This window comes from Heteronotia binoei, chromosome 17 (genome assembly GCF_032191835.1).
Source record: "Heteronotia binoei isolate CCM8104 ecotype False Entrance Well chromosome 17, APGP_CSIRO_Hbin_v1, whole genome shotgun sequence".
In the NCBI taxonomy this organism is placed as follows: Eukaryota; Metazoa; Chordata; class Lepidosauria; order Squamata; family Gekkonidae; genus Heteronotia; species Heteronotia binoei.
In genome coordinates, this window is record NC_083239.1 from 55,676,331 (window position 1) to 55,702,676 (window position 26,346).

Consider the following 26,346-nt stretch of genomic DNA (forward strand, 5'->3'; position numbering starts at 1 on the left):
TTTTATCTAAACCCCACTTGAAGGTGGCTATGCTTGTGGCCGCCACCACCTCCTGTGGCAGTGAATTCCACATGTTAATCACCCTTTGCGTGAAGAAGGACTTCCTTTTATCCGTTTTAACCTGACTGCTCAGCAATTTCACTGAATGCCCACGAGTTCTTGTATTGTGAGAAAGGGAGAAAAGTACTTCCTTCTCTACTTTCTCCATCCCATGCGTTATCTTGTAAACCTTTATCATGTCACCCCCCAGTCGACGTTTCTCCAAGCTAAAGAGTCCCAAGCGTTTCAACCTTTCTTCATAGGGAACTCCAGGGTCATCTAGTCCAACCCCCTGCACAATGCAGGAAACTCACAAACACCTCCCCCAAAATTCACAGGATCCTCATTGCTGTCAGATAGCCATCCAGCCTCTCTTTAAAAACCTCCAAGGAAGGAGAGCCCACCACCTCCCGAGGAGGAAGCCTGTTCCACTGAGGAACCGCTCTAACAGTCAGGAAGTTCTTCCTAATGTTGAGCCGGAAACTCTTTTGATTTAATTTCAACCCGTTGGTTCTGGTCCAACTTTCTGGGGCCACAGAAAACAATTCCACACCATCCTCTATACGACAGCCCTTCACGTCCTTGAAGATGACGATCAGATCACCTCTCAGCCGCCTCCTCTAAGTGTAGCCCGAGAGAGACAGCCTCCACCATCTAATTCCAACCATCTTTATTGGTGGGGAGGGAAGCATAGCCCCAGTTGCATAAATAGTGGCTTTTTGGACAGCTACAGCAGCCAAAATTTTGTTGGGGACAAGAGTGCAAATCAGTGGAGAATATGCAGAGTCGAAGGCAGCCCAGGAGGGCAACAGAGTCCTTTGCTGGATCCCCCCCCCCCTTCCTGAGAAGCAGCAGCTGCCGGTAGCAGCAGAGTCCCCCCCTCTGGGGCTCTCTTCCTGCAGGCCGGAGCTGGAAGCGAAGAGCCATGCTGTGGGCACCGGTGCCAGGTGGGGGTGAGAGACTAGATCTCCGGGCCGGTCGCTGGTGGCAAGGCAAAGGCAGGGGCCGGCCCGCCCGATCCTAGGGAGAGTTGCTGTGCAGGAGGTTCTGGCTACTGGAACTCAGGCTGCGTGAGTCAGTCAGGGGCCGGCTGGGCTGCTGTGGGGGAAAGAAGAATTGCAGATTTTATACCCCACCCTTCTAGAGACTCAGAGCGACTTACAATCTCCTATACCTTCTCCCCCCACAACAGACACCCTGTGAAGCGGGTGGGGCTGAGAGAACTCTCACAGCAGCTGCCCTTTCAAGGACAACCTCTGCCAGAGCTATGGCTGCCCCAAGGCCATTCCAGCAAGCGGAGGAGTGGGGAATCAAACCCTGTTCTCCCAGAAAAGAGTCTGTGCACTTAACCACTACACCAAACTGGCTCTCACAGCAGCTGCCCTTTCAAGGACAACCCTGCCAGAGCTATGGCTGACCCAAGGCCATTCCAGCAGGTGCAAGCGGAGGAGTGGGAAATCAAACCCAGTTCTCCCAGAAAAGAGTCTGTGCACTTAACCACTACACCAAATTGGCTCTCACAGCAGCTGCCCTTTCAAGGACAACCTCTGCCAGAGCTATGGCTGACCCAAGGCCATTCCAGCAGGTGCAAGTGGAGGAGTGGGAAATCAAACCCGGTTCTCCCAGAAAAGAGTCCGTGCACTTAACCACTACACCAAACTGGCTCTCAGACAAACCTCAGAAAAGTGGCAACGCAGACACACCTCATAAGAAGAGACACCTCACAAAAGCGGCAACACAGTATATAGCAGAAAACAACAACTGTGTACAACAACTGTGTACAAAACATGCAATAAAAAATACGTATATATAAAGTCTTCTTTGTCTCTGTTGGTTTCCAATAATACCAGATACACAGTATACAGAAATATCTCACAAAGGGAGAGGATCCACAAAACTTTAAATATCCAGAGGATATTCAGTCCTTTACACTTCTTGTTCAATTCTGTGTGGTGTCCAGATTCCATACAAATCCCGGCTCCGTGCCCGTCAACTTAGATCACGTTTTGCAGGAAATGCTTCCTCGAAGAGCCAGTCTGCTCCATTTTTCTTCTAGACGTCAACTATGACCACTTAATCCTATTGGAAATTTGAACTGAGCAAGAAGTGTGAAGGACTTAATGTCCTCTGGACACTTAAAAGTTTTGTGGATCCTCTCCTTTTGTGAGATATTTTCATATGCTGAGTATTCGGTATTACTGGAAACAAACAGAGACAAATGAGAGAAACTTTATATTATTATTATTTATTATATTTGATGAATCGCCCTATCCTGACCAGCACCAGGCTCAGGGCGATGTACAACAGTAATATCAAGTTACATTAATATATATATATAATCAATTACATTAAAAATTACAAACCCTGAAGGCGTCTTTAAAGTGCTCTTATTCAGTTATTGGATCACATCGGGGGTGGGGGGATCCCGCCATGAGGGGGTGGGGAAGAAAAAGGTGCCAGCCCGGCAACCATCGCTGTCCTCATGCAAAGGTTTGGCAGAACATCTCTGCCTTACAGGCTCTGCGAAACTAAAAGATCTCGCGGGGCCCTGATGTCTTCTGGCAGAGTGTTCCACCAAGTCGGGGTCAGGACTAAAAAGGCCCTGGCTCTTGTTGAGGACACCCGGACCTCTTTCGGGCCAGGGACAACCAGCAGATTTCGACTACTGGAGCACAACGCTCTTCCAGGGACATAGTGGAGGAGGCGGTCCCATAGACACATCGGTCCCAGACCACTCAAGGCCTTAAAGGTCACAACCAAAACCTTGAATCTGACCCGGTACTCGTATATATATTTATTGCATGTTTTGTACATTGTTGTTGTTTCCTGTGGGGGAAAGAAGAGGCAGGGGGCTTCAGTGGGGCTACCCGCTCCCAAGTTTCTAGTCCTCAGGGCTGGACAGCTGAGGCTGTCTCAGGACCCCGCCCCCTTGGGGTGCCACCTGGACTCCTGGCCCTCCTTCTGGGGGTCCTGCTACTCTGCTTGGCTCTCTGAACAAAGCAATGAGCCTCCATTTCCCCTGACTCAGGGTAGGGCTTCTGGGGGGGCCTTCTGCTGATGGCACCCCTAAATGGCCATTCCCTGCCAGTTGCTTGCTGAGGGCTCTGCTCCCAGCTGCTTACATTAAGAACATAAGAGAAGCTATGTTGGATCAGGCCGATGGCCCACCGAGTCCAGCACTCTGTGTCACACAGTGGACAAAAAACCCAGCTGCCATCAGGAGGTCCATCAGTGGGCCAGGACACTAGAAGCCCTCCCACTGTGCCCCCCCCCCCCAAGCACCAAGAAGACAGAGCATCACTGCCCCAGACATAAGAGAAGCCATGTTGGATCAGGCCAAGGGCCCATCCAGTCCCAACGCTCTGTGTCACACAGTGGACAAAAAATCCAGGTGCCATCAGGAGGTCAATCAGTGGGCTTAGAAGCCCTCCCACTGTGCCCCCCCCAAGCACCAAGAATTCAGAGCATCATTGCCCCAGACAGAGAGTTCTAACAATATGCTGTGGCTAATAGCCACTGATGGACCTCTGCTCCAGATGTTTTTCCAATCCCCTCTTAAGGCTGGCTATGCTTGTAGCCGCCACCACCTCCTGTGGCAGTGAGTTCCACAAGTTAATCACCCTTTGGGTGAAGAAGGACTTCCTTTTATCTGTTCTAACCTGGCTGCTGAGCAATTTCATTGAATGTCCACAGTTCTCGTATTGTGAGAAAGGGAGAAAAGGACTTCTTTCTCTACCTTCTCTATCCCGCCCATAATCTTGCAAACCTCTCTCATGTCATCCCCTCAGTTTATGTTTCTCCAAGCTAAAGAGCCCCAAGCGTTTTAACCTTTCTTTGTCATTGCCCATCGTCTGAGAAAAGGCTGCAGGCAGGGGGCGAGGGGGTGGGAAGGGGGTCCCCGGGACCCTGCCAAGGGTCTCACAAACTCTGGAACCTGCCTTGCAGAAACCATTTCAGCTGTAACCAAACGCCCACCCTCTCCAGCGCTGCCAGACTACTCCACGGCCCAGCCACCTTGGGAGGAACAGGAGGGGGCCTTGCATTGAGTGCCTCCTGCCCCCCCCCTCCAGAACACTCCTCCTGCATGGCCAGAGACAGCCCCTCCTTTGCCCCAGACTCACTGTGGGAGACACAGCAGCTGTCCTCTCGCCCACGTGCAGGACGTTGAGAGACGTGGCCCGTTTCAACCTGCCAGAGACACAAGAAGAGCCTGGTTGGATCAGACCACCGTCTTGTCTTCACGCAGCGGCTAGCCTTCCCCCCCTTCCCCCATGTGACGCTTGTCACAGCCGGGGAAGGCACAGACTGGGACTGGCAGGTACTCACCCTGGGGGAGGGGGGAGGGGGCCACGCCGGACCCCTTCCCCTTTGAGTTTGGAGACCAGCTTCTCGCTGCCGCGCTTGATCGACTCACGGAACCGGGAGAAGGAGCTGCTGCGCCGGAAGTGGCCCGGAGCATCCTAGAAGGGGGCAGGGAGGCAAGAGGGGGCCTGGTGAGCAGGCAAGAGACGCCCCCTCCCAAGCCCAAGAATAAAAGCAAGGAAGGGGACGCAACAAGTGTCACACATGAAGTTGCCTGATACCGAATCAGACCTGGGACTTTCTTCATGCTAAACTCCTACTCTAGCACTGAGCCACATGAAGCTGTCTTCTGAATCAGATCCCCCCCCCTTTGATCTACTCAGCAGTCTTGTCTACTCAGACTGGCAGCCGCTCTCCAGAGTCTTGGGCAAAGGTCCTTCCCATCCCCTGCTGCCTCGTCCTTTTTAAGTGGAGATGCTGGGGATTGAACCTGGGACCTTCTGCATGCCAAGCAGAGGCTCTGCTACTGAGCCACAGCCTCCTCCTAAGCTCTCCAGGGTCTCAGGCTGAGGTCCTTCCCATCACCTCCTGCCTGGCCCCTTTGAACTGGAGATGGTGGGGATTGAACCTGGGACCTTCTGCATGCCAAGCAGAGGCTCTTCCACTGAGCCATGGCTCCTCCCCAAACAGGAGGTGAACACATGAAGCTGCCTTCTACTGAATCAAGATCAGTATTGTCTACTCAGACCGGCAGCTGCTCTCCAGACTCTCAGGTAGAGGTCTTTCACATCACCTCCTGCCTGGTCCTTCCAACTGGAGATGCCGGGGATTGAACCTGGGACCTTCTGCATGCCAAGCACAGGCTCTTCCACTGAGCCATCGGCCCTCCCTGTTACTTTTTAAAGACTCATACACTTGAACACACAAAGCTGCCTTCTACTGAATCAGTCTATCAAGGTCAGTACTGTCTACTCAGCCTGGCAGCAGCTCTCCAGGGTCTCAGACAGAAAAGGTCTTTCATGTCATTTACTGACTGGTTCTTTTCACTGAAGGTGCCGGGGATTGAACCTGGCACCTTCTGCATGCCAAGCAGAGGCTCTGCCCACTGAGCCACAGCCCCACTTCATGGCTCTCCAGGATCTCAGGCTGAGGTCTTTTCCATCACCTCCTGCCTGGCCCTTTTGAACTGGAGATGCCGGGAATTGAACCTGGGACCTTCTGCATGCCAAGCAGAGGCTCTGCTACTGAGCCACAGCCTCCTCCTAAGCTCTCCAGGGTCTCAGGCTGAGGTCCTTCCCATCACCTCCTGCCTGGCCCTTTTGAACTGGAGATGCCGGGAATTGAACCTGGGACCTTCTGCATGCCAAGCAGAGGCTCTGCTACTGAGCCACAGCCTCCTCCTAAGCTCTCCAGGGTCTCAGGCTGAGGTCCTTCCCATCACCTCCTGCCTGGCCCTTTTGAACTGGAGATGCCGGGAATTGAACCTGGGACCTTCTGCATGCCAAGCACAGGCTCTTCCCCTGAGACACAACGCCCTCCCCGAGCCAACCCCCCCCCCCTCAAAAGCAGCTCCCGTTTTGGCCCTTACCGGATCTGGCTGCCCCTCTGTTCCTGCACGCGTTCTGCTCTCCTCTGAACAAATGGGGTGGGGGAGAGAAAAAGAAGTCAGAGGCCCGCACAGCTAAGCGGTGTCCGCGAAGGAGAGACTTCTCTTCCGGAGGCTCCCTCGGCCCTTCTTGGGGGAAGCGGGCAGCAGGGACCAGCCAAAGGGAGGGGAGCCGGGCCTCTTACCGCCTCGCCTGGCGGCCAGCTCCAGGTCTTGAGTGGACAGGATCTCCTTGTACAACTCCTCCGCCTGCTGGTACTTGCCTTGCTTCAGGTATGCATTGGCCTGGCAAGAGAGAAGAAAGTGGGCTTCTTACTGTTCATGAGGGTGAGACACCCCCCCCCAGCCAGTGGGACCCCCCCTGCCAGAGACCCCTCCCAGAAAAACAGAGGCCTGCAGGGCCTTTATTCTGAGCACTCCTGAAACAGCTGTATCTAGCCACACATCCCGCTGCTCTTTATCCGTTACAGCAGGGGTGGCCAACTGTAGCTTTCCAGATGTTTTTTGCCTACAACTCCCATCAGCCCCAGCCATTGGCCATGCTGGCTGGGGCTGATGGGAGTTGTAGGCAAAAAAAAACACCTGGAGAGCTACCGTTGGCCACCCCTGCCTTACAGTATTTTGTTAACCACTGCCCACCAGCTATATGTAGTCCTGCTCACTGTAGCCCGTTTCATTGTCTGACGAAGTGGCTAGATGGCCATCTGGCAGCAATGAGGATCCTGTGAATTTAGGGGGAGGTGTTTGTGAGTTTCCTGCCTTGTGCAGGGGGTTGGACTAGATGACTCCAGAGGTCCCTTCCAACTCTAGGATTCTAGGATTCTATGAAGTGTGCATGCACACGAAAGCTTTCATTCTGAATAAAACTGGAATCCAACTTTATTCTAGTATTTTGTCAGATTGGGTTTTTTTGTTCTGGTTTTGAACAATTAATAAGATGAAACTCGGCATATCAGGAAGGTCCACAGGCCCAGAGTCCCCAGTTCAAATGCTGCCTCTGCTATGACTTTAGTAGCTGGTCTTGGGGGTGATGGAAAGGGCTATCAAATCACAGCTGACTTAGGGTGACCCCGTAGGGCAGGGGTGGGGAACCTTTTTTCTGCCAAGGGCCATATGGATATTTATAACATCATTTGTGGGCCATAAAAAAGTATCAACTTAAAAAACAGTGCTCCGCCAAGGAAGAACCATTCAGGCCGGCAAAATTAATGCAAATAATTGTTTTTCTATTTGAAGTCATGTGGGGAGAGCCTAATCTGGCACATACACACACACACACCCCACACACACCCGGTCCACCGCCCTAGGCAAATGCATAAGTCCAGGGCTTTTTTGTAGAAAAAGCCCAGCAGGAACTCAGTAGCATATTAGACCACATCCCCTAATATTAGCATATTAGGTCACACACTCATTAGCATATTAGGCCACACCTTCTGGGATAATCAAGTGCCAACTGAACTGTGGCAGTCACTTTTCCAGGCCCTGCAGCAATTCTGCCTGGCCGGCCAGGCCCCAGGGAGCCTGCTGCACAGTACATCTGGGCCCTGTGATCCCTGCCTGCCCCTGGGGAGGCTGCTGCACAGCGCAGCTGGGCCCCATGATCCTTGCTGGCCAGCGAGGCCCCAGGGAGGCTGCCACATGGCTCGGTTCGGCCCAGCAGTCCCCGAGGGCCACACCAAGTCACCTCAAGGGCCACATACGGCCTTCGGGACGGAGGTTCCCCACCCCTGCCCCAGGGTTTTCAAGACAGGAGACGTTCAGAGGGGGTTAGCCATTGCCCCCCCCTGTATAGTGACCCTGGACCAGGGGTGTCCAAACTGGCTCTTTCCCACATACTGGGTGGCTCTTGAAGCCCCCACAGCCCTGTTGGCCGGCTTGGAGACGGCATTTCTCTCTTTAAATCACTTCTCCAAGCCAAGCCAGCTGGCAGTTTGGAGAATGCGTTTAAAGTTAAAATGGCTTTCTTTTCACCTCTCCCTCCTTTCCCCCATCTATTTTCTTTTTCTTTCTTTCTTTCTTTCCTTCCTTCCTCCCCCCTCCCTCCTTTCCTCCCTGCCTCCCTCCAACATATGATGTTCATGTCTTGCGGCTCTCAAACATCTGAAGTGTATTTTATGCGGCTTTTATGTTAAGCAAGTTTGGCCAGCCCTGCTCTGGACTTTCATAGTGGTCTCCCACTTAAGGACTAACCAGGGCTAACCCGGCTTAGCTTCTGAGATCTGATACGAATGGACTAGCCCGGGTTTCCCAGGTCAGGACAATGCATCGGGGTTAGAGTTGCCAATCCCCAGGTGGGGGCAGGGGATCCCCCGGTTTGGAGGCCCTCCCCCCGCTTCAGGGTCGTTAGAAAGCGGGGGGGGGGGAGGGAAATGTCTGCTGGGAACTCTGTTATTCCCTATAGAGATTTATTCCCATAGGAAATAATGAAGAATTGATCCGCAGGTATCTGGGAGGGCTTTTTGGGGTAGAGGCACCAAATTTTCAGTATAGCATCTAGTGTCCCTCCCCAAAATTCCCCCCGAGTTTCAAAAAGATTGGACTAGGGGGTCCAATTCTATGAGCCCTAAAAGGTGCCCCTATCCTTCATTACTTCCTATGGAAGGAAGGCATTCAAAAGGTGTGCGGTCCCTTTAAATGTGACGGCCAGAACTCCCTCTGGAGTTCAATTATGCTTGTCGCAGCCGTGATCTTGGCTCCACCCCCCAAAGTCTCCTGGCTCCACCCCCAAAGTCTCCTGGCTCCACCCCCAAAGTCCCCAGATATTTCTTGAATTGCACTTGGCAACCCTAATCGGGGTGTGTGTGTGTGCAATATTACCTGCCCACCTTACATCACTGTCGTAAGGATAACATAACGAACAGTGAGTGTTTGGATCATTCAAAAGCTCTCTAGCAGAACATCTGTTATATTCTAAAGACTAGCAGAACAATGCGCAGCTTCGTGCCCTCCTGGCCTCACCAGGTTATTCTTGGTTTTGGCCACGTTGGGGTCGTCGGGGCCCAGCTGGGTCTGGTAGATGCGGAGAGCCCGAAGGTAGTATTGCTCCACTTCCTCAAACTTGCCCTGGTTCTGGCACAGGAGGGCCAGGTTGTTCAGCTGCTTGGCCACATCCGGGTGATCCATCCCCAACACCTGACCGGGTGAGAAAAGGCAGGCAATGCAGAAAAGGACCTCTCTAAGCCACTTTGAGACTCTGATTCAGAGAGAACAGCAGGGTATAAATCTGCAGTCTTCTTCTTCATAAGAGAAGAGTCAGTTTGGTGTGGTGGTTAAGTGTGCGGACTCTTATCTGGGAGAACCGGGTTTGATTCCACACTCTTCCACTTGCAGCAGCTGGAATGGCCTTGGGTCAGCCATAGCTCTGGCAAAGGTTGTCCTTGAAAGGGCAGCTGCTGTGAAAGCCCTCTCCGGCCCCACCCACCTCACAGGGTGTCTGTTGTGGGAGAGGAAAGTAAAGGAGACTGTAGGCCTCTCTGAGACTGTCCTTGAAAGGGCAGTTTCTGGGAGAGCCCTCTCAGCCCCACCTGCCTCACGGTGTCTGTTGTGGGGGAGGAAGGAAAAGGAGATTGTAGGCCGCTCTGAGACTCTGTCCTTGAAAGGGAAGTTGCTGTGAGAGCCTTCTCCAGCCCCACCCACCTCACAGGGTGTCTGTTGTGGGGGAGGAAGGGAAAGGAGATTGTGAGCCACTCTGAGACTCTTCGGAGTGGAGGGCGGCATATAAATCCAATATCTTCATCTACCTCACAGGGTGTCTGTTGTGGGGAAGGAAGATAAAGGAGATTGTGAGCCGCTCTGAGAGTCTTCGGAGTGGAGGGCGGGATATAAATCCATATCTTCATCTACCTCACAGGGTGTCTGTTGTGGGGGGGGGGGAGGTAAAGGAGATTGTGAGCCGCTCTGAGAGTCTTCGGAGTGAAGGGTGGGATATAAATCCAATATCTTCATCTACTTCACAGGGTGTCTGTTGTGGGGAAGGAAGGTAAAGGAGATTGTGAGCCGCTCTGAGACTCTTCGGAGTGGAGGGCGGGATATAAATCCAATATCTTCATCTACCTCACAGGGTGTCTGTTGTGGGGGAGGAAGGTAAAGAAGATTGTGAGCCGCTCTGAGACTCTTCGGAGTGGAGGGCGGGATATAAATCCAATATCTTCATCTACCTCACAGGGTGTGTGTTGTGGGGAAGGAAGGTAAAGAAGATTGTGAGCCGCTCTGAGACTCTTCGGAGTGGAGGGCGGGATATAAATCCAATATCTTCTTCCCTCTCCCCTTCAGTGCCCTGAGCCAAATTAAAGGGGTTTTGGGCAGGGAAATCTCTGGGCTCGTGCATCTGTGACAGACTTCGACCGCTTGCTCCTTGCAGCAGGTTTTCCGGCTTTGCCCGGCCCTTACAAAATGCACAAGGCAGCCTCCCACAAACCTGGATGAGTTGGCCCCATTTTAGAGTACCTTTGGACGTACTGCATAAGTACAAGAAAAATAACCTTTCCACACTTCTACACTAAAAGAACTGGTGGCGTTGGGTGGGGTGGGGGAATGCTATCAAGATGCAGCTGACTCACAGTGACCGATGTCCCCTCTAAGCTGCAGACTCTTGGGAACAAAAATTCTACTTCGGGAGCTACTGGCATTAAAGTTGTGAGTTACTTCATACATTAGCTTGCTTTGGGACCATTCTTCCTGAGCATTAAAACTGTGAGCTGCTGCATTAATTGCTGGGCTCTGGAGTCATCCTTCCTGAGCCCAGACAAAAAGGTGTGAGCTAAAGGCTAAAAATCTGTGAGCAAGCTCACGCTAACGCACTTAGAGGGAACACTGACAGTGACCCCAAAGCGTTTTCAAGGCAAGAGCCATTCAGAGGTGGTTGCCCATTGCATGCCTCTGTGTAGCGACTCTGGGCTTCCTCGGAGGTCGCCCGTCCAAATACTGGCTAGGACTGACCCTAAGCTTCCCAGATTTAATGAGAGCGGGCTAATGAAACAAGGACCCATCTGTCTTTCAGAGTGCCTTGACAGACACCCCATTTCAAACTGGGCACATAAGACAGCTTCTTTGCCTCAGAACACCCACAGTGCTTTGCGTCCGAGGCTGGGAGGGGTCTCTACCTTCTCACGGATCTCCAAGGCCCGTTTGCAGAGCGGTTCTGCCTCCGTGTATTTCCCACGCTTGCCGTAGAGCACAGCCAGGTTGTTGAGAGTGGCAGCCACCTGCCGGGAAGAGAGAGGACACCAGTGAGGCCGTTTGGAGTCTGTGAGCACCTTTGGAATTCTGATACAGCCACAAAATGGCCGCTGGAGGAGGCGGAGCCAGACACAAAATGGCCACTCACCGCAGGGTGCTCCACCCCCAGGGTCTGTTCCCGAATGTCGAGGGCGTCGTTCAGAAGGTCTGTGGCTTCCTTGTACTTGTTTTGGTCCCTGCAAAGCAAGCAGAAGCGATAAAGCAAAACACGCCTCAGCTTGCTGTTGGAGAAGGGAAGCCCCCAGGAGGCCACCCAATGGGGACCCCCACAGATTTCTGGGACGGGGCCTGAGGGGGTGGAGAGGAGCTGACCCACTGCCTCTGGGGCAGAAAAAAAACATTGGGGTTGTGGATTCCTGGGATCCCTGCTTTCTCTTTGCATTCCTTGCTGCCTATGTTTTTTAAGATTTCAAACCTGGACAGAAAGCCAGGGTTTCACTGCCTTGTTAACATCTACTACTTTTAAAATAACTCAACAGAATCAGCACAGGAAGTTGCAGAGTGAGACCATGCAATTCATTTAACGCAGTCATGAGTCAACAGTGTGAACATGAGTCAGCAGTGTGACGCGGTGGCTAAAAAAGGCCAATGCAATTTTGGGCTGTATCAACAGAAGTCTAGTGTCCAGATCACGTGATGTGATGGCATCGCTTTACTCTACTCTGGTAAGACCTCACCTGGAGTACTATGTTCAGTTTTGGGCACCACATTTTAAGATGGATATAGACAAGCTGGAACGGGTCCAGAGGAGGGTGAGGGGTCTGGAGACCAAGTCCTAGGAGGAAAGGTTGAAGGAGCTGGGGATGTTTAGCTTGGAGAGGAGGCGGCTGAGAGGTGATAGGATCACCATCTTCAAGTACTTGAAGGGCTGTCCTATAGATGATGGGGTGGAATTGTTTTCTGTGGCCCCAGAAGGTAGGACCAGAACCAGTGGGTTGAAATTAAATCAAAAGTTTCCGGCTCAACGTTAGGAAGAACTTCCTGACTGTTAGAGCGATTCCTCAGTGGAACAGACTCCCTCGGGAGGTGGTGGGCTCTTCTTCCTTGGAGGTTTTTAAACAGAGGCTAGATGGCCATCTGACAGCAATGTGGATCCTGTGAATTTAGGGGGAGGTGTCTGTGAGTTTCCTGCATTGTGCAGGGGGTTGGACTAGATGACCCTGGAGATCCCTTCCAACTCTAGGATTCTAAGTTTCCACAGGCTTCCTCGGGAGGTGATGGGCTCTCCTTCCTTGGAGGTTTTTCAACAGACGCTGAATGGCCATCTGACAGCAATGTGGATCCTGTGAATTTAGGGGGAGGGGTTTGTGAATTTCCTACATTGTGCAGGGGGTTGGACTTCAGGGGTGGCCAACGGTAGCTCTCCAGATTTTTTTTTGCCTACAACTCCCATCAGCCCCAGCCATTGGCCATGCTGGCCAGGGCTGATGGGAGTTGTAGGCAAAAAACATCTGGAGAACTACCGTTGGCCACCCCTGGCCTAGATGACCGTGGAGGTCCCTTCCAACTCTATGATTCTACGATTCTATGTCCGCCCCGGCTTGCAGCAGCTCTAATGGGTCTCAGAGGCGAATGGTGGAATTCTGCTCATGCTTATTTACTTAAATCTTTCAGCAACAAACTTAGCTTTCGTCTCTCCAGAATTTCAGCTAGTTCAAGAAAGAGGAGGAGGAGACTGGATTCATATCTCACCCTTCACTCAGAGTGACTTCCTTCCCCCCGCAACGGACACCCTGTGAGGTAGGTGGTGCTGAGAGAGCTCTTTCGCTGCGCTTGTTGAGAACAGCTCTGAGAGAGTTATGACTGAAGCAAGGTCACTCCAGCAGGTGCATGTGGAGCAGTGGGTAGAGTCTTTGTTTGGCATGCAGAAGGTCCCAGGTTCAATCCCCATCAGCAAGGACCAGGCAGGAGGGGATGGGAAAGACCTCAGCCTGAGACCCTGCAGAGAGGAGAGCATCTGCTTGGCATGCAGAAGGATCCAGATTCAACCTCCAGCTAGGAAGACAATAGCAGGTGATGGGAAAGACCTTTGTGCACTTGAGACCCTGAAGAGAGTGATTAAAATGCGTAATTTGCTGCCAGGCGATTAAGTGATGGCCACAGAAATAAATGACTTTAAAAGGGGATTAGATACATTCATGGAGGACAGATCTATCAGTGGCTACTAGCCCTGGTGGCTGAGAGGCCCTAAACCTCTGAGTCCCAGAGCCAAGAGGCAACATCAGGAGAAGGCCTTGGCCTCTATGACATGTCATTGGCCCTCCAAAGGAACTGGTCTGATCCAGCAGGGACAGCCAGTTTGGTGTAGTGGTTAAGTGCATGGACTCTTATCAGGGAGAGCCGGGTTTGATTCCCCACTCCTCCACTTGCACCTGCTGGAACGGCCTTGGGTCAGCCATAGTGGTTAAGTGTGAGGACTCTTCTCTGGGAGAACCCGGTTTGATTCCCCACTCCTCCACTTGCACCATCTGGAATGGCCTTGGGTTAGCCATAGCCCTGGCAGAGGTTGTCCTTGAAAGGGCAGCTGCTGTGAGAGCCCTCTCAGCCCCACCCACCTCACAGGGTGTCTGTTGTGGGGGAGGAAGGCAAAGGAGATTGTGGGCCGCTCTGAGACTCTACGGAGTGGAGGGCGGGATATAAATCCAATATCATCTTCTTCTGATGTCCTTCTCTGCCCTATTGTTGGCCCACCAGAAGAACTGACTGGCCACTGTGTGAGACAGGAGGCTGGACTAGGTGGACCCTCACTGGTCTGACCCAGCAGGGCTCTTCTGGTGTTCTTCTCAGGGGAAGGCCTCGGCCTTTCTGCCCTGTTGTTGGCCTTCCAGAGGAACTGGTTGGCCCCTGTATGAGGCAGGACTAGATGGACCCTCCCTGGTCTGACCTAGCAGGGCTCTTCTGATGTTCTTCTCAGGGGAAGGCCTCAGCCTCTCTGCCTTGTTGTTGGCTCTCCAGAGGAAGTGGTTGGCCCCTGTGTGAAACAGGAGGCTCGACTAGATGGACCTCTTCTTATGTCTTTATGAGTTGCTGCCATTTTGTATAAACAAGACCGACCTTGTTGGACTGATGTTTTGGTTCAGTACACTGCAACTTCCTGTGTGTTCGCGCACATGTGTCAACCCTCTGCCCAATTCGGTGCTTCTTTCTCAACCCCCCCCCCCCCCGAAGCAGTTCTGCAAGGCTGCGAGGACCGCAAAGACAAAGCGCTCGGGCCCCTCCCGGCACAAGGCATCTCACCGGTACACCAGGGCCAAGATATTCAGCATGGTGGCGACGTCCGGGTGGCTGTGCCCAGAGCTCTTCTCCAGGTCCTCCAGCGCCTGCTTGCAAAGGGGCACAGCCACTTCATAGCGCCCCTGCGAGGCGTACTGGATGACTAAGTTGTGGAGGGTCCGGAGGCGTGCCGGGATCTCGTACCCGCCTTGCTGAGCGGCCGCACTCGGGCTCGGGCTCCCTGGGGAAAGAGGCACCCAAAGTGGGGTGAAAATTGAGCACCAGCACCTCCGGGATCCCAGAAGACGGGAACGCTCCTCTTTGCACCTGGCAGGCTTCCAGATCTGCAGAGAAAAGCAGGGGGATGCTTCCTTTCCAAAGGGTTGGGGGATTTCAAGAATTTGGGGGTGGAGCCTGGAGTGGGCGGGATTCGAACAGGGGAGGGGCCTTATTGGACTGGCCTCTGTGTGAGACAGGAGGCTGGACTGGATGGACCCTCACTGGTCTGACCCAGCAGGGCTCTTCTGATGTTCTTCTCAGGGGAAGGCCTCGGCCTCTCTGCCCTGCTGTTGGCCCTCCAGAGGAACTGGTTGGCCTCTGTGTAAGACGGGAGGCTGGACTAGATGCACCCTCCCTGGTCTGACCCAGCAGGGCTCTTCTGATGTTCTTCTCAGGGGAAGGCCTCGGCCTCTCTGCCCTGTTGTTGGCCCTCCAGAGGAACTGGTTGGCCACTGTGTGAGGCAGGAAGCTGGACTAGATGGACCCTCCCTGGTCTGATCCAGCAGGGCTCTTCTGATGTTCTTCTCAGGGGAAGGCCTCGGCCTCTCTGCCCTGTTGTTGGCCCTCCAGAGGAACTGGGTGGCCACTGTGTGAGACAGGAGGCTGGACTAGATGGACCCTCCCTGGTCTGACCCAGCAGGGCTATTCTGATGTTCTTCTCAGGGGAAGGCCTCGGCCTCTCTGCCCTGCTGTTGGCCCTCCAGAGGAACTGGTTGGCCTCTGTGTAAGACGGGAGGCTGGACTAGATGCACCCTCCCTGGTCTGACCCAGCAGGGCTCTTCTGATGTTCTTCTCAGGGGAAGGCCTCGGCCTCTCTGCCCTGTTGTTGGCCCTCCAGAGGAACTGGTTGGCCACTGTGTGAGGCAGGAAGCTGGACTAGATGGACCCTCCCTGGTCTGATCCAGCAGGGCTCTTCTGATGTTCTTCTCAGGGGAAGGCCTCGGCCTCTCTGCCCTGTTGTTGGCCCTCCAGAGGAACTGGTTGGCCACTGTGTGAGGCAGGAAGCTGGACTAGATGGACCCTCCCTGGTCTGATCCAGCAGGGCTCTTCTGATGTTCTTCTCAGGGGAAGGCCTCGGCCTCTCTGCCCTGTTGTTGGCCCTCCAGAGGAACTGGTTGGCCACTGTGTGAGGCAGGAAGCTGGACTAGATGGACCCTCCCTGGTCTGATCCAGCAGGGCTCTTCTGATGTTCTTCTCAGGGGAAGGCCTCGGCCTCTCTGCCCTGTTGTTGGCCCTCCAGAGGACCCTCCCTGGTCTGATCCAGCAAGTCTCCACCCTCCAGAGTAGGCTTTTTCTCCGAGTGATATGAACTCTGTAGCTTGGAATTCCAGCAGGTCTCCAAGTACCAACTGGAGGCTGGCAACCCTAACGAATGCTATCCGCCAGTGGCTTTCACAGCCAGAGCAGGGGGCAGGGAGAGAGAAGGCACGAAGCTGCATCGTGTCTCTTCTTTTCGGTGCCCAGAAATGGTATTAGGAGATTACTGGCGGATAACTGCTGCTCAGCTCCTCCCAGACCAGACCGTCTTGCCCTGACCCGAGGGTCAGAACGCTTAGAGAGGCTCAGAAGCCAGAGGGAAGGGGGGACCGGCCTCCAGTCGCAGACCTGGTAGCTTTTCTCACGGCCTCGCCCCACTCGTGGCACAAAGGTGGCGTCTCTCGCTTCAGGCGCAAGCCCACGTTTAGCCCTGCTGCTTGTGTTTTATTCTGTGTTTTGCTCTCCAGGGACTGGATAAACATCTGGAGCAGAGGTCCATCAGTGGCTATTAGCCACAGGGTATTGATGGAACTCTCTGTCTGGGGCAGGGATGCCAAGTATATTCTTGGTGCTGGGGGGGGGGCACAGTGGGAGGGCTTCTAGTGTCCTGGCCCCACTGATGGACCTCCTGATGGCACCTGGGTTTTTTTGGCCACTGTAGGGCACAGAGTGTTGGACTGGATGGGCCATTGGCCTGATCCAACATGGCTTCTCTTATATTCTTATGTGACACAGAGTGTTGGACTGGATGGGCCACTGGCCTGATCCAGCATGGCTTCTCTTATGTTCTTCTGTGACACAGAGTGTTGGGCTGGATGGGCCACTGGCCTGATCCAACAGGGCTTCTCTTATGTTCTTCTGTGACACAGAGTGTTGGGCTGGATGGGCCACTGGCCTGATCCAACAGGGCTTCTCTTATGTTCTTCTGTGACACAGAGTGTTGGGCTGGATGGGCCACTGGCCTGATCCAGCATGGCTTCTCTTATGTTCTTCTGTGACACAGAGTGTTGGGCTGGATGGGCCACTGGCCTGATCCAACAGGGCTTCTCTTATGTTCTTCTGTGACACAGAGTGTTGGACTGGATGGGCCACTGGCCTGATCCAACATGGCTTCTCTTATGTTCTTAAGTCTGGGGCAGTGATGCTCTGTATTCTTGGTGCTTGGGGGGGCACAGTGGGAGGGCTTCTAGTGTCCTTGCCCCACTGATGGACCTCCTAATGGCGCCTGGCTTTTTGGCCACTGTGTGACCCAGAGTGTTGGACTGGAGGGCCCATTGGCCTGATTCAACATGGCTTCTCTTATGTTCTTATGTGACCCAGAGTGTTGGACTGGAGGGCCCATTGGCCTGATTCAACATGGCTTCTCTTATGTTCTTATGTGACCCAGAGTGTTGGACTGGAGGGCCCATTGGCCTGATTCAACATGGCTTCTCTTATGTTCTTAAATTCTTTCTTACACACCCAGGGAAATGCTGTTCGCCTCTTTGGGAACAGGCAGCCATTTTTCTCCAGGCCAGTTTGCCCAGGGATCCTGGAGGGTTTTTTGCCATCTTCTGGGCCTGGAGCAAGGATCACTCGGTGTGGGTTTTTGGGGGAAGGTGGGGGGAGAGATATTTGTGAGTTTCCAGCATTGTTCAGGGGATTGGACTAGACTTCCCTGGAGTTCCCTTCTAATTCTATGATTCTAGGGAGGGGGGACAGTTCTGGGACTTCTCTTCTGCTCAACTCAGCCGACGGTCCCCTCTACCCAGAGGCACACGCACCTCGCCCAGCACGGTCTGTTCAGACTGCCAGCAGCTCTCCAGGGTCTCGGGCTACGCAACGGCTTTTCCCAGAGCCCCTCGGCACGGAGCTGCTACAGACCAAACCAAGGGCCACCTCCTTCTTGCAACCAGCCGTTCTTGTCTTAAGCCACCTTCTCCCACTCTCTCTATCCACAAGCGTGGATGCAGACAGTTACTCCCTGCTCAACTAACCACCTGCCGCTAACCCACCCACTTGGCACATGCCCTGAGAAAACCTGGTCTCTCCGACGGGCCGTCCTACTTCTCTGCGATCGCTCATTTCTGCAAAAGGCAAACTGGACTCCCAGCTAGGATAGGCTGGAGAGCAGGTGCCAGTCCATGCAGACAACCTCCAGCAAAGCAGGCTCAGGGTCAGACTCCGGAGGAGGCAGGTCCCCATTTTGTATTCCAGAGGGCTGAGTTTTACCACCACCTCCCCCTGGGGCTGAGCTGCAATCTGCAGCGCTTCCAAAGGGATCGCTGCTCCCAGTTGCTACCTCTCTGGAGACTGTCCCCACCCCAGGGCGTCACCGCAGCCCCCAGACGCACCGTGTCGCTGGTCATCGTCTTCGCCTGGGAAAAGGGCAGAGAGGGTGTCCTTCCTGTCCTCCACATCCTCCTTCTCTGCCTGCGGAAAGACAGCAGAACAGGGAAGAGGCTAGCCCTGGGCCGCCTTCACTGCCAGTCTACTTTTTTAAGAATCAAGTTTCTAGACCTCATGAACGCAGAATGAAGCTCACAGCCACACAGGCCGTGTCCAGTTTCCCATCTTGCAACACTTTTCGCTTCCCCAAGAAATCAAGCCATGCTCTTTTTAAAAAAAAATACATCAACCTGCACGTCAACCTCAGAGATAAGTTCCCAAATATAATTTGGATTCTGAGACTGGGCGTGGAGGCGCGTCCCAAGACAACAAGGGTGCAGGAAGGAGCTCCTCCCCCGGCGGGAGTGGGAAGGTCACGGGACTCCCTGCCCTCACCTGCTCCCCCCCTTTGGGGTTGTACTGCTTGAGCTGGTTCAGGAACTCCAGGTGCTTCTTCTCCTCCTCCAGCTGGGCCACGGCCTCCTCGCTGTGCTGCAGCCGCACCTGGGTGACGGCCAACTCGTCCCGCAGCCAGACGTTCTCCTGGTTGAGCCGCTTCACTTGGGCCTGCAGCTTCTGCTTCTCGGCCTCCAGGGCCCCGATGTGCGAGGAGAGCGCGATCAGCATCTGGGGGGTGGAGGGGGAAGAAGAAGATATTGGATTTATATCCTGCCCTCCACTCCGAAGAGTCTCAGAGCGGCTCACAATCTCCTCCTTTATCTCCTTCCCCCACAACAGACACCCTGTCAGGTGGGTGGGCTGAGAGGGCTCTCACAGCAGCTGCCCTTTCAAGGACAACCTCTGCCAGAGCTATGGCTGACCCAAGGCCATTCCAACAGCCGCAAGTGGAGGAGTGGGGAATTAAACCCGGTTCTCCCAGATAAGAGTCTGCGCACTTAACCACTACACCAAACTGGCTCTCTAATATATAGACCACCCCCCACTGTGAATCTCAGAGTCTCAGTGGTTAAAATCTCTTATATCTTCTCCCCCCACAACAGACACCATGTGAGGTGGGTGGGGATGAGAGAGCTCTGACAGAAACTGCCCTTTCAAGGACAACCTCTGCCAGAGCTATGGCTGACCCAAGGCCATCCTAGCAGCTGCAAGTGGAAGAGTGGGGAATCAAACCTGGTTCTCCCAGATAAGAGTCCGCACACTTAGCCACTACACCAAACTGGCTCTCTAATATATAGACCACCCCCCACTGTGAATCTCAGAGTCTCAGTGGTTAAAATCTCTTATATCTTCTCCCCCCACAACAGACACCCTGTGAGGTGGGTGGGGTTGAGAGGGCTCTCCCAGCAGCTGCCATTTCAAGGACAACTCCTATGAGAGCTATGGCTGTCCCAAGACCATGCTAGCAGCTGCAAGTGGAGGAGTGGGGAATCAAACCTGGTCCTTTTACCTTCCTCCCCCACAATAGACACCCTGTGAGGTGGGTAGGGCTGGAGATGGCTCTCCCAGCAGCTGCCCTTTCAAGGACAACTCCTACAAGAGCTCTGGCTGACCCAAGGCCATTCCAGCAGCTGCAAGTGGAGGAGTGGGGAATCCAACCCGGTTCTCCCAGATAAGAGAGCTCTGGCTGACCCAAGGCCATTCCAGCAGCTGCAAGTGGAGGAGTGGGGAATCAAACCCGGTTCTCCCAGATAAGAGAGCTCTGGCTGACCCAATGCCATTCCAGCAGCTGCAAGTAGAGGAATAGGGGAATCAAACCAGGTTCTCCCAGATAAGAGAGCTCTGGCTGACCCAAGGCCATTCCAGCAGCTGCAAGTGGAGGAGTGGGGAATCCAACCCGGTTCTCCCAGATAAGAGAGCTCTGGCTGACCCAAGGCCATTCCAGCAGCTGCAAGTGGAGGAGTGGGGAATCAAACCCGGTTCTCCCAGATAAGAGAGCTCTGGCTGACCCAAGGCCATTCCAGCAGGTGCAAGGGGAGGAGTGGGGAATCAAACCCGGTTCTCCCAGATAAGAGAGCTCTGGCTGACCCAAGGCCATTCCAGCAGCTGCAAGTGGAGGAGTGGGGAATCAAACCCGGTTCTCCCAGATAAGAGAGCTCTGGCTGACCCAATGCCATTCCAGCAGCTGCAAGTAGAGGAGTAGGGGAATCAAACCAGGTTCTCCCAGATAAGAGAGCTCTGGCTGACCCAAGGCCATTCCAGCAGCTGCAAGTGGAGGAGTGGGGAATCAAACCAGGTTCTCCCAGATAAGAGAGCTCTGGCTGACCCAAGGCCATGCCAGCAGCTGCAAGTGGAGGAGTGGGGAATCAAACCCGGTTCTCCCAGATAAGAGAGCTCTGGCTGACCCAAGGCCATTCCAGCAGCTGCAAGTGGAGGAGTGGGGAATCAAACCAGGTTCTCCCAGATAAGAGAGCTCTGGCTGACCCAAGGCCATGCCAGCAGCTGCAAGTGGAGGAGTGGGGAATCAAACCAGGTTCTCCCAGATAAGAGAGCTCTGGCTGACCCAAGGCCATTCCAGCAGCTGCAAGTGGAGGAGTGGGGAATCACACCCGGTTCTCCCAGATAAGAGAGCTCTGGCTGACCCAAGGCCATCTCAGCAGGTGCAAGTGGAGGAGTGGGGAATCAAACCCGGTTCTCCCAGATAAGAGTCCGCACGCTTAACCACTACACAAGACTGGCTCTCCAGGGCGGAAGAGGGAGTGGGTCTCCTTCCAGCTCTCAGTTGCTCCTCTTTCCACATTTATTCTTCAAAACATTTCCACCCCGTGGTTTGAAAGTTAAGAACATCCTCTGATATAATGGAAAAACAAAAGAGCAAGCTCCACATCCCCGTCCCCCCCACCCCCCGACTTCACTGCTGGCTCCGCCCTCTGGCCCCACATCTTCCCCGCTCCCGTGGGCAAAGCTGGCCGCAGGTGGGGGTGGTGGGGCGCAGGGTGCCAGCCCCACGCTGAGGCATTCCTGGAGTTTGTGGCGTGGAGCCTGGGAAGGTAGGGACCTCAGCAGTGCTGCCTCGAAGCTGAGTTAGTGTCAGCTAACTCACAGTTTTCTGCCTCCAGCTCACACATTTTTGCCTTAGCTCAGGAAAAATGGCCCCAGAGCAAACTAATTGGATAAAAATATGGAGCAGAGGTTCATCAGTGGCTATAAGCCACACTGCAACACAGAATATATATATTTTGGCCACTGTGTGACCCAGAGTGTTGGACTGGAGGGGCCACTGGCCAGATCCAACAGGGCTTCTCTTATGTTCTTCTGTGACATTTAGAGCGTTTTCGCACTTACCTTACGCCGGAGCGACGTCCCTCTTCACCGTGCAGCGTCTGCGCGGATTTCGCACTAATTGCTCCGCAGAACCCGGAAGAGCTGCAAAGTCCCGCGGCTTTTGTGTTGCAAATGTAAACTGGTTTTTGGCGGTTTACATTTGTGATGCAAAAGCCGCAGGACTTTGCGGCTCTTCCAGGTTCTGCGGAGCAATTAGTGCGAAATCTGCGCAGACGCTGCGCGGTGAAGAGGGACATCGCTCCGCCGTAAGGTAAGTGCGAAAACGCCCAGAGTGTTGGACTGGAGGGGCCACTGGCCTGATCCAACATGGCTTCACTTATGTGTGACACAGAGTGTTGGACTGGAGGGGCCGCTGGCCTGATCCAACAGGGCTTCTCTGATATTCTTATGTTCTAATTGATGCAGTCACTCCTGACTTTCATGCCATTAGCTCACAAAACAGAATTTTTGCTCATAAAACCCCACAGCTTAGAGGGAGCACTGGATCTTGCCACGGAGTCCACCCTCCAAAGCAGCTTTTTTCTCTGATCTCTGGGATCTGGAGATGAGCTGTAATTTCAGGGGATCCCCAGCACCCTCCCCCCTGGAGTCTGGCCTCCCCACCCACGTGATGCTCTCCTTGGAGCTGAACCTTCCCTGACAGAACCTGAGAAGACCACACGGACCCTGCAGCAGCCTGCCCCTGAGCAGCTAGGAGAAAGCCCTCTGTGATGTCACAGCCGATCGCTGCCCGCCCAGTACCTGAGCTTCTGCGATGCCCAGCTCAATCCCCTCCAGGCTCTTGCACACCAGGTTGCGCTTCTCCTCCAGCAACTCCAGGGCCTGCAAGTCCACAGCCTCGGTGTCCACGGCTCCTGCGGCCACCTCCTCCCTCTGGCTCCAGAGGTGTTGCTCCTTCCGCAAGGCCTCCTGGAGCCGCTGGTGGATGCTCAGGTTCTCGTTCCGCAGGGCCTCCAGCCCTTTCATCACCTGCCGCGTGTTCACTATGATGCCCTCGGCCGTCATCCGGCCCGACTGCTCCTCTCCGGCTTCCACCATGATGGACATGGCGTAGAGGTCTCACCCCAGGCTGAGGAGCAGACTTCCGGGGGTGCTGGGAACGGCGCCTTCCACTTGCTGCTTCTGACGGGAGAAAGAAAAGGCGCCAAGGTCAAGCCCAGCTGAAGGGAGAGTTCTGCCCTTTTAAGGAGGAAGCCCTTCCCCTCTGCCCAGAACAGCGAGACACTCTGTACATGCTCAGAGACACCACCGGCAATCTCTGGGCTTTCAAATGCTGCTCTCTTTGTGTGCTGGATTTATGAATTAGACAACACGAACACACATGAGACTGCTTTACTCCGGCCACTGATCAATCCCCATCCGTATTCAGAATTGCCAAGGCCCCTCCTCCGCCATCTTGAGATATTGAGATTACTTTTCCACCTCCCCTTGCTCCTTCATGCTCTATTTAAAGACGTAAATGTCTGATACAGAAACTTTTGCAATAAACATCCATAGTATTTTATGGATGCACTCTTATGGCAAGTTTGGACACACAGTAGACATGCCCCCCCCCCTCCGGACAACCACTTCACCAAGGAGGTGAGAGAGAATTCGGATCACTGGGAGGGCGGAAGGGGGCTCCGGAGCTGCTCGGGAGGGTTGCGTGCTGAGAACGGCTTCTCCACTCGCTCCAAAACCAGTCTCGCCAGCCTGACGCATCCAGCGTGGCATGTGGCAACCCGTTGGGTGCGCAGGCCGATCCCTCCCTGCACGCACTACGCAATGCACGGTGGAGGGCTGAGAGGGACACAGCAGAAGAGACATTGCAAGGCGTTCTCTCTCTCTCTCTCCTCTCAACATCCAGAGATGCATCGTTGGATCCGCACCAAGCATCTCTCTAACCAGAATTGTTCCCATTCAGCCTCACTAATGTGAATTACGGGGACGCTCTTATCCCAGTCACTGCAAACTCTTTTGCTATTGCCACCAAGTTGCAGCCGATTTTTGACAAGCCTGTGGGTTTTTTTCCCCCGTTCTCTTTTTTTAAAATTAAACTTAAAAAAAAACAACAACGCTATACAACAAGCGCAGTCAGATATTCCCAAAACTCTTTAAATCCCCCCTCCCACCCAGACAAAAACCTAGAACGGCCCATCTATACCGTTATCCTAAGATCAGACTCAGACAGGCAAAGTTCAAGAAGTCGATATACAATACGATCTGCATTAAAAGCTGCAAAATAAACTCCCTACAGAGAGAATACATACTGACGACGTTTGAAAGAGGCTTGGCTTGTAGAACTCATGGAATGCGCAGGGCGAACTAACGTCCCAGAAAAGGAGGGGGAAGGGGGAAAACAAACAAACAAAGATATACACAATGGTGGTTGACCGTTGCCTGCCTCTGCGGAGCAACCCTGGACTTCCTCAGTGGTCTCCCATCCAAGGACTGACCAGGGCTGGCCCTGCCTAACTCCCAAGATCTGATGGATCAGGCCATCCAGCACAGGGCAGAGCTAAAGAGAGGTGGCTGGCCATGTCTGCTTCTGCACAGCGACCCTGGACTTCCTTGGTGGTCGCCCATGCAAATACTGGCCCCTTCTTAGCTTCCAAGATCTGATGAGATCAGGCCAGCTGGGGCTATCCTGAGCCAGTGTGATGTTGCGGTTAAGTGTGCAGACCCTCATCTGGGAAAAGTGGGTTTGATTCCCCCACTCCTCCACTCGCAGCTGCTGGAATGGCCTTGGGTCAGCCATAGCTCTCTTATCTGGGAGAACCTGGTTTGATTCCCCCCTCCTCCGCTTGCACCAGCTGGAATGGCCTTGGGTCAGCCAGAGCTCTCTTATCTGGGAGAACCGGGTTTGATTCCCCCCTCCTCCGCTTGCACCTGCTGGAATGGCCTTGGGTCAGCCAGAGCTCTCTTATCTGGGAGAACCGGGTTTGATTCCCCCCTCCTCCGCTTGCACCAGCTGGAATGGCCTTGGCTCAGCCAGAGCTCTCGCAGAGGTTGCCCTTGGAAGGGCAGCTTCTGGGAGAGTTCTCTCTGCCCCACCTACCTCACAGGGTGTCGGTTGTGGGGGGACGGAAGGTAGAGGAGATTGTGACTGCTCTGAGTCTCTGATTCAGAGAGAAGGGCGGGGTGTAAATCTGCAGTCTTCTTATCTGGGAGAACCAGGTTTGATTCCCCACCTCTCCACTTGCAGCTGCTGGAATGGCCTTGGGTCAGCCATAGCTCTGGCAGAGCTGTCCTTGAAAAGGCAGCTTCTGGGAGAGCCCTCTCAGCCCCACCCACCTCACAGGGTGTCGGTTGTGGTGGGGAGGGAAGATAAAGGAGATTGTGACCGCTCTGAGATTCAGAGTATAGGGTGGGATATAAACCCAATTTCTTCTTCCTCAGAGCGAAGAGAGTTGGTTTGCCACTGCCTTTCTCTGCACAGCAAGCCTCGACTTCCATGACGGTCACTCATCCAAGGACTAACCACGGCTGACCCTACTTAGCTTCTAATATCGGATGAGGCTGGAATAGACTGGGCTGTCCCGCGCATGGCAAACACCACTTAGCACCTGTAGTTCGAGAAGGTTCCTCTACACCAGAGGTGGCCAAACTCGCTTGGCATAAGAGCCATATAGAATCATAAGACTTGGAAGGGACCTCCAGGGTCATCTAGTCTAACCCCCTGCACAATGCAGGGAACTCACAAACACCTCTCCCTAAATTCACAGGATCCTCATTGCTGTCAAATGGCCATCTAGCCTCTGTTTAAAATCCTCCAAGGAAGGAGAGCCCACCACCTCCCGAGGAGGAAGCCTGTTCCACTGAGGAATCACCCTAACGGTCAGGAAGTTCTTCCTCATGTTGAGCCAGAAACTCTTTTGATTTAATTTCAACTCACTGGTTCTGGTCCTACCTTCTGGGGCCACAGAAAACAATTCCACCCCATCCTCTAGAAGACAGCCCTTCAAGTACTTGAAGATGGTGATCCTATCATCTCTCAGCCGTTTCCTCTCCAGGCTCAACATCCCCAGCTCCTTCAACCTTTCCTCTTAGGACTTGGTCTCCAGACCCCTCACCATCTTCGTCACCCTCCTCTGGACCCATTCCAGCTTGTCTATATCCTTCTTAAAATGCGGTGCCCAAAACTGAACACAAGACTCCAGGTGAGGTCTTACCAGAGCAGAGTAAAGCGATACCATCACATCACGTGATCTGGACACTAGACTTCTGTTGATATAGCCCAAAATTACATTTGACTTTTTAGCCACCGCATCATACTGTTGACTCATGTTCAGCGTATGATCCACTAAGACCCCTAGATCCTTTTCGCACAGACTACTGCTAAGACAAGTCTCCCCCATCCTATAACCATGCATTGGATTTTTCCCACCTAAATGCAGAACTTTACGTTTATCCCTGTTAAAATTCATTTTATTGATTTTAGCCCAGTTTTTCAGCCTGTCAAGGTCATCCTGTATCCTGTTTCTGTCTTCGTCTGTATTTGCAACCCCTCCCAATTTAGTATCACCTGCAAATTTAATAAGCATTCCCTCTATTCCTTCATCCAAATCATTTATAAAGATGTTGAACAAAACAGGTCCCAGGACAGATCCTTGAGGCACTCCACTTGTCACTCCTCTCCAGGAGGATGAGGAACCATTCACAAGCACTCTTGGGGTGCGATCTGTCAACCAGCTGCAGATCCACCTAATGGTAGCAGGATCCAAACCACATTTTACCAACTTGTCAACAAGGATAGTACATGGAACCTTATCAAAAGCCTTACTGAAATCAAGATAAATGATGTCTACAGCATTCCCCTGATC

General features: G+C 53.5%; 1 protein-coding gene across 1 annotated transcript; it reads right to left on the reverse strand.

Moving 5' to 3' along the window:
• Positions 1-694: 694 nt before the first annotated feature.
• Positions 695-22,613, reverse strand: KLC3 (kinesin light chain 3). The gene is made up of 12 exons (XM_060258326.1): positions 22,286-22,613; positions 18,698-18,928; positions 18,268-18,346; positions 14,423-14,639; positions 11,274-11,361; positions 11,050-11,151; positions 8,906-9,079; positions 6,133-6,232; positions 5,930-5,973; positions 4,366-4,499; positions 4,161-4,227; positions 695-1,137 (listed from the first exon to the last, which is right to left on the reverse strand). Exons 1-12 carry the CDS (start codon positions 22,589-22,591, stop codon positions 1,060-1,062), a joined length of 1,620 nt encoding a protein of 539 aa, XP_060114309.1. The 5' UTR covers positions 22,592-22,613; the 3' UTR covers positions 695-1,059.
• Between the last annotated feature and the right edge of the window lie 3,733 nt (positions 22,614-26,346).

What these genes read in the sequence shown, in the direction of transcription:
- KLC3 (XM_060258326.1), bottom strand. Translation starts at nt 22,591, where the DNA reads ATGTCCATCATGGTGGAAGCCGGAGAGGAGCAGTCGGGCCGGATGACG. An exon ending in AGACGATGACCAGCGACACG is followed by an intron (nt 14,640 to 18,267) that starts GTGCGTCTGGGG and finishes CTCTTTCCCCAG; the next exon opens with GGAGCCCGAGCCCGAGTGCG. An exon ending in CCCCTCCCCCCTCCCCCAGG is followed by an intron (nt 4,228 to 4,365) that starts GTGAGTACCTGC and finishes TGTCTCTGGCAG; the next exon opens with GTTGAAACGGGCCACGTCTC.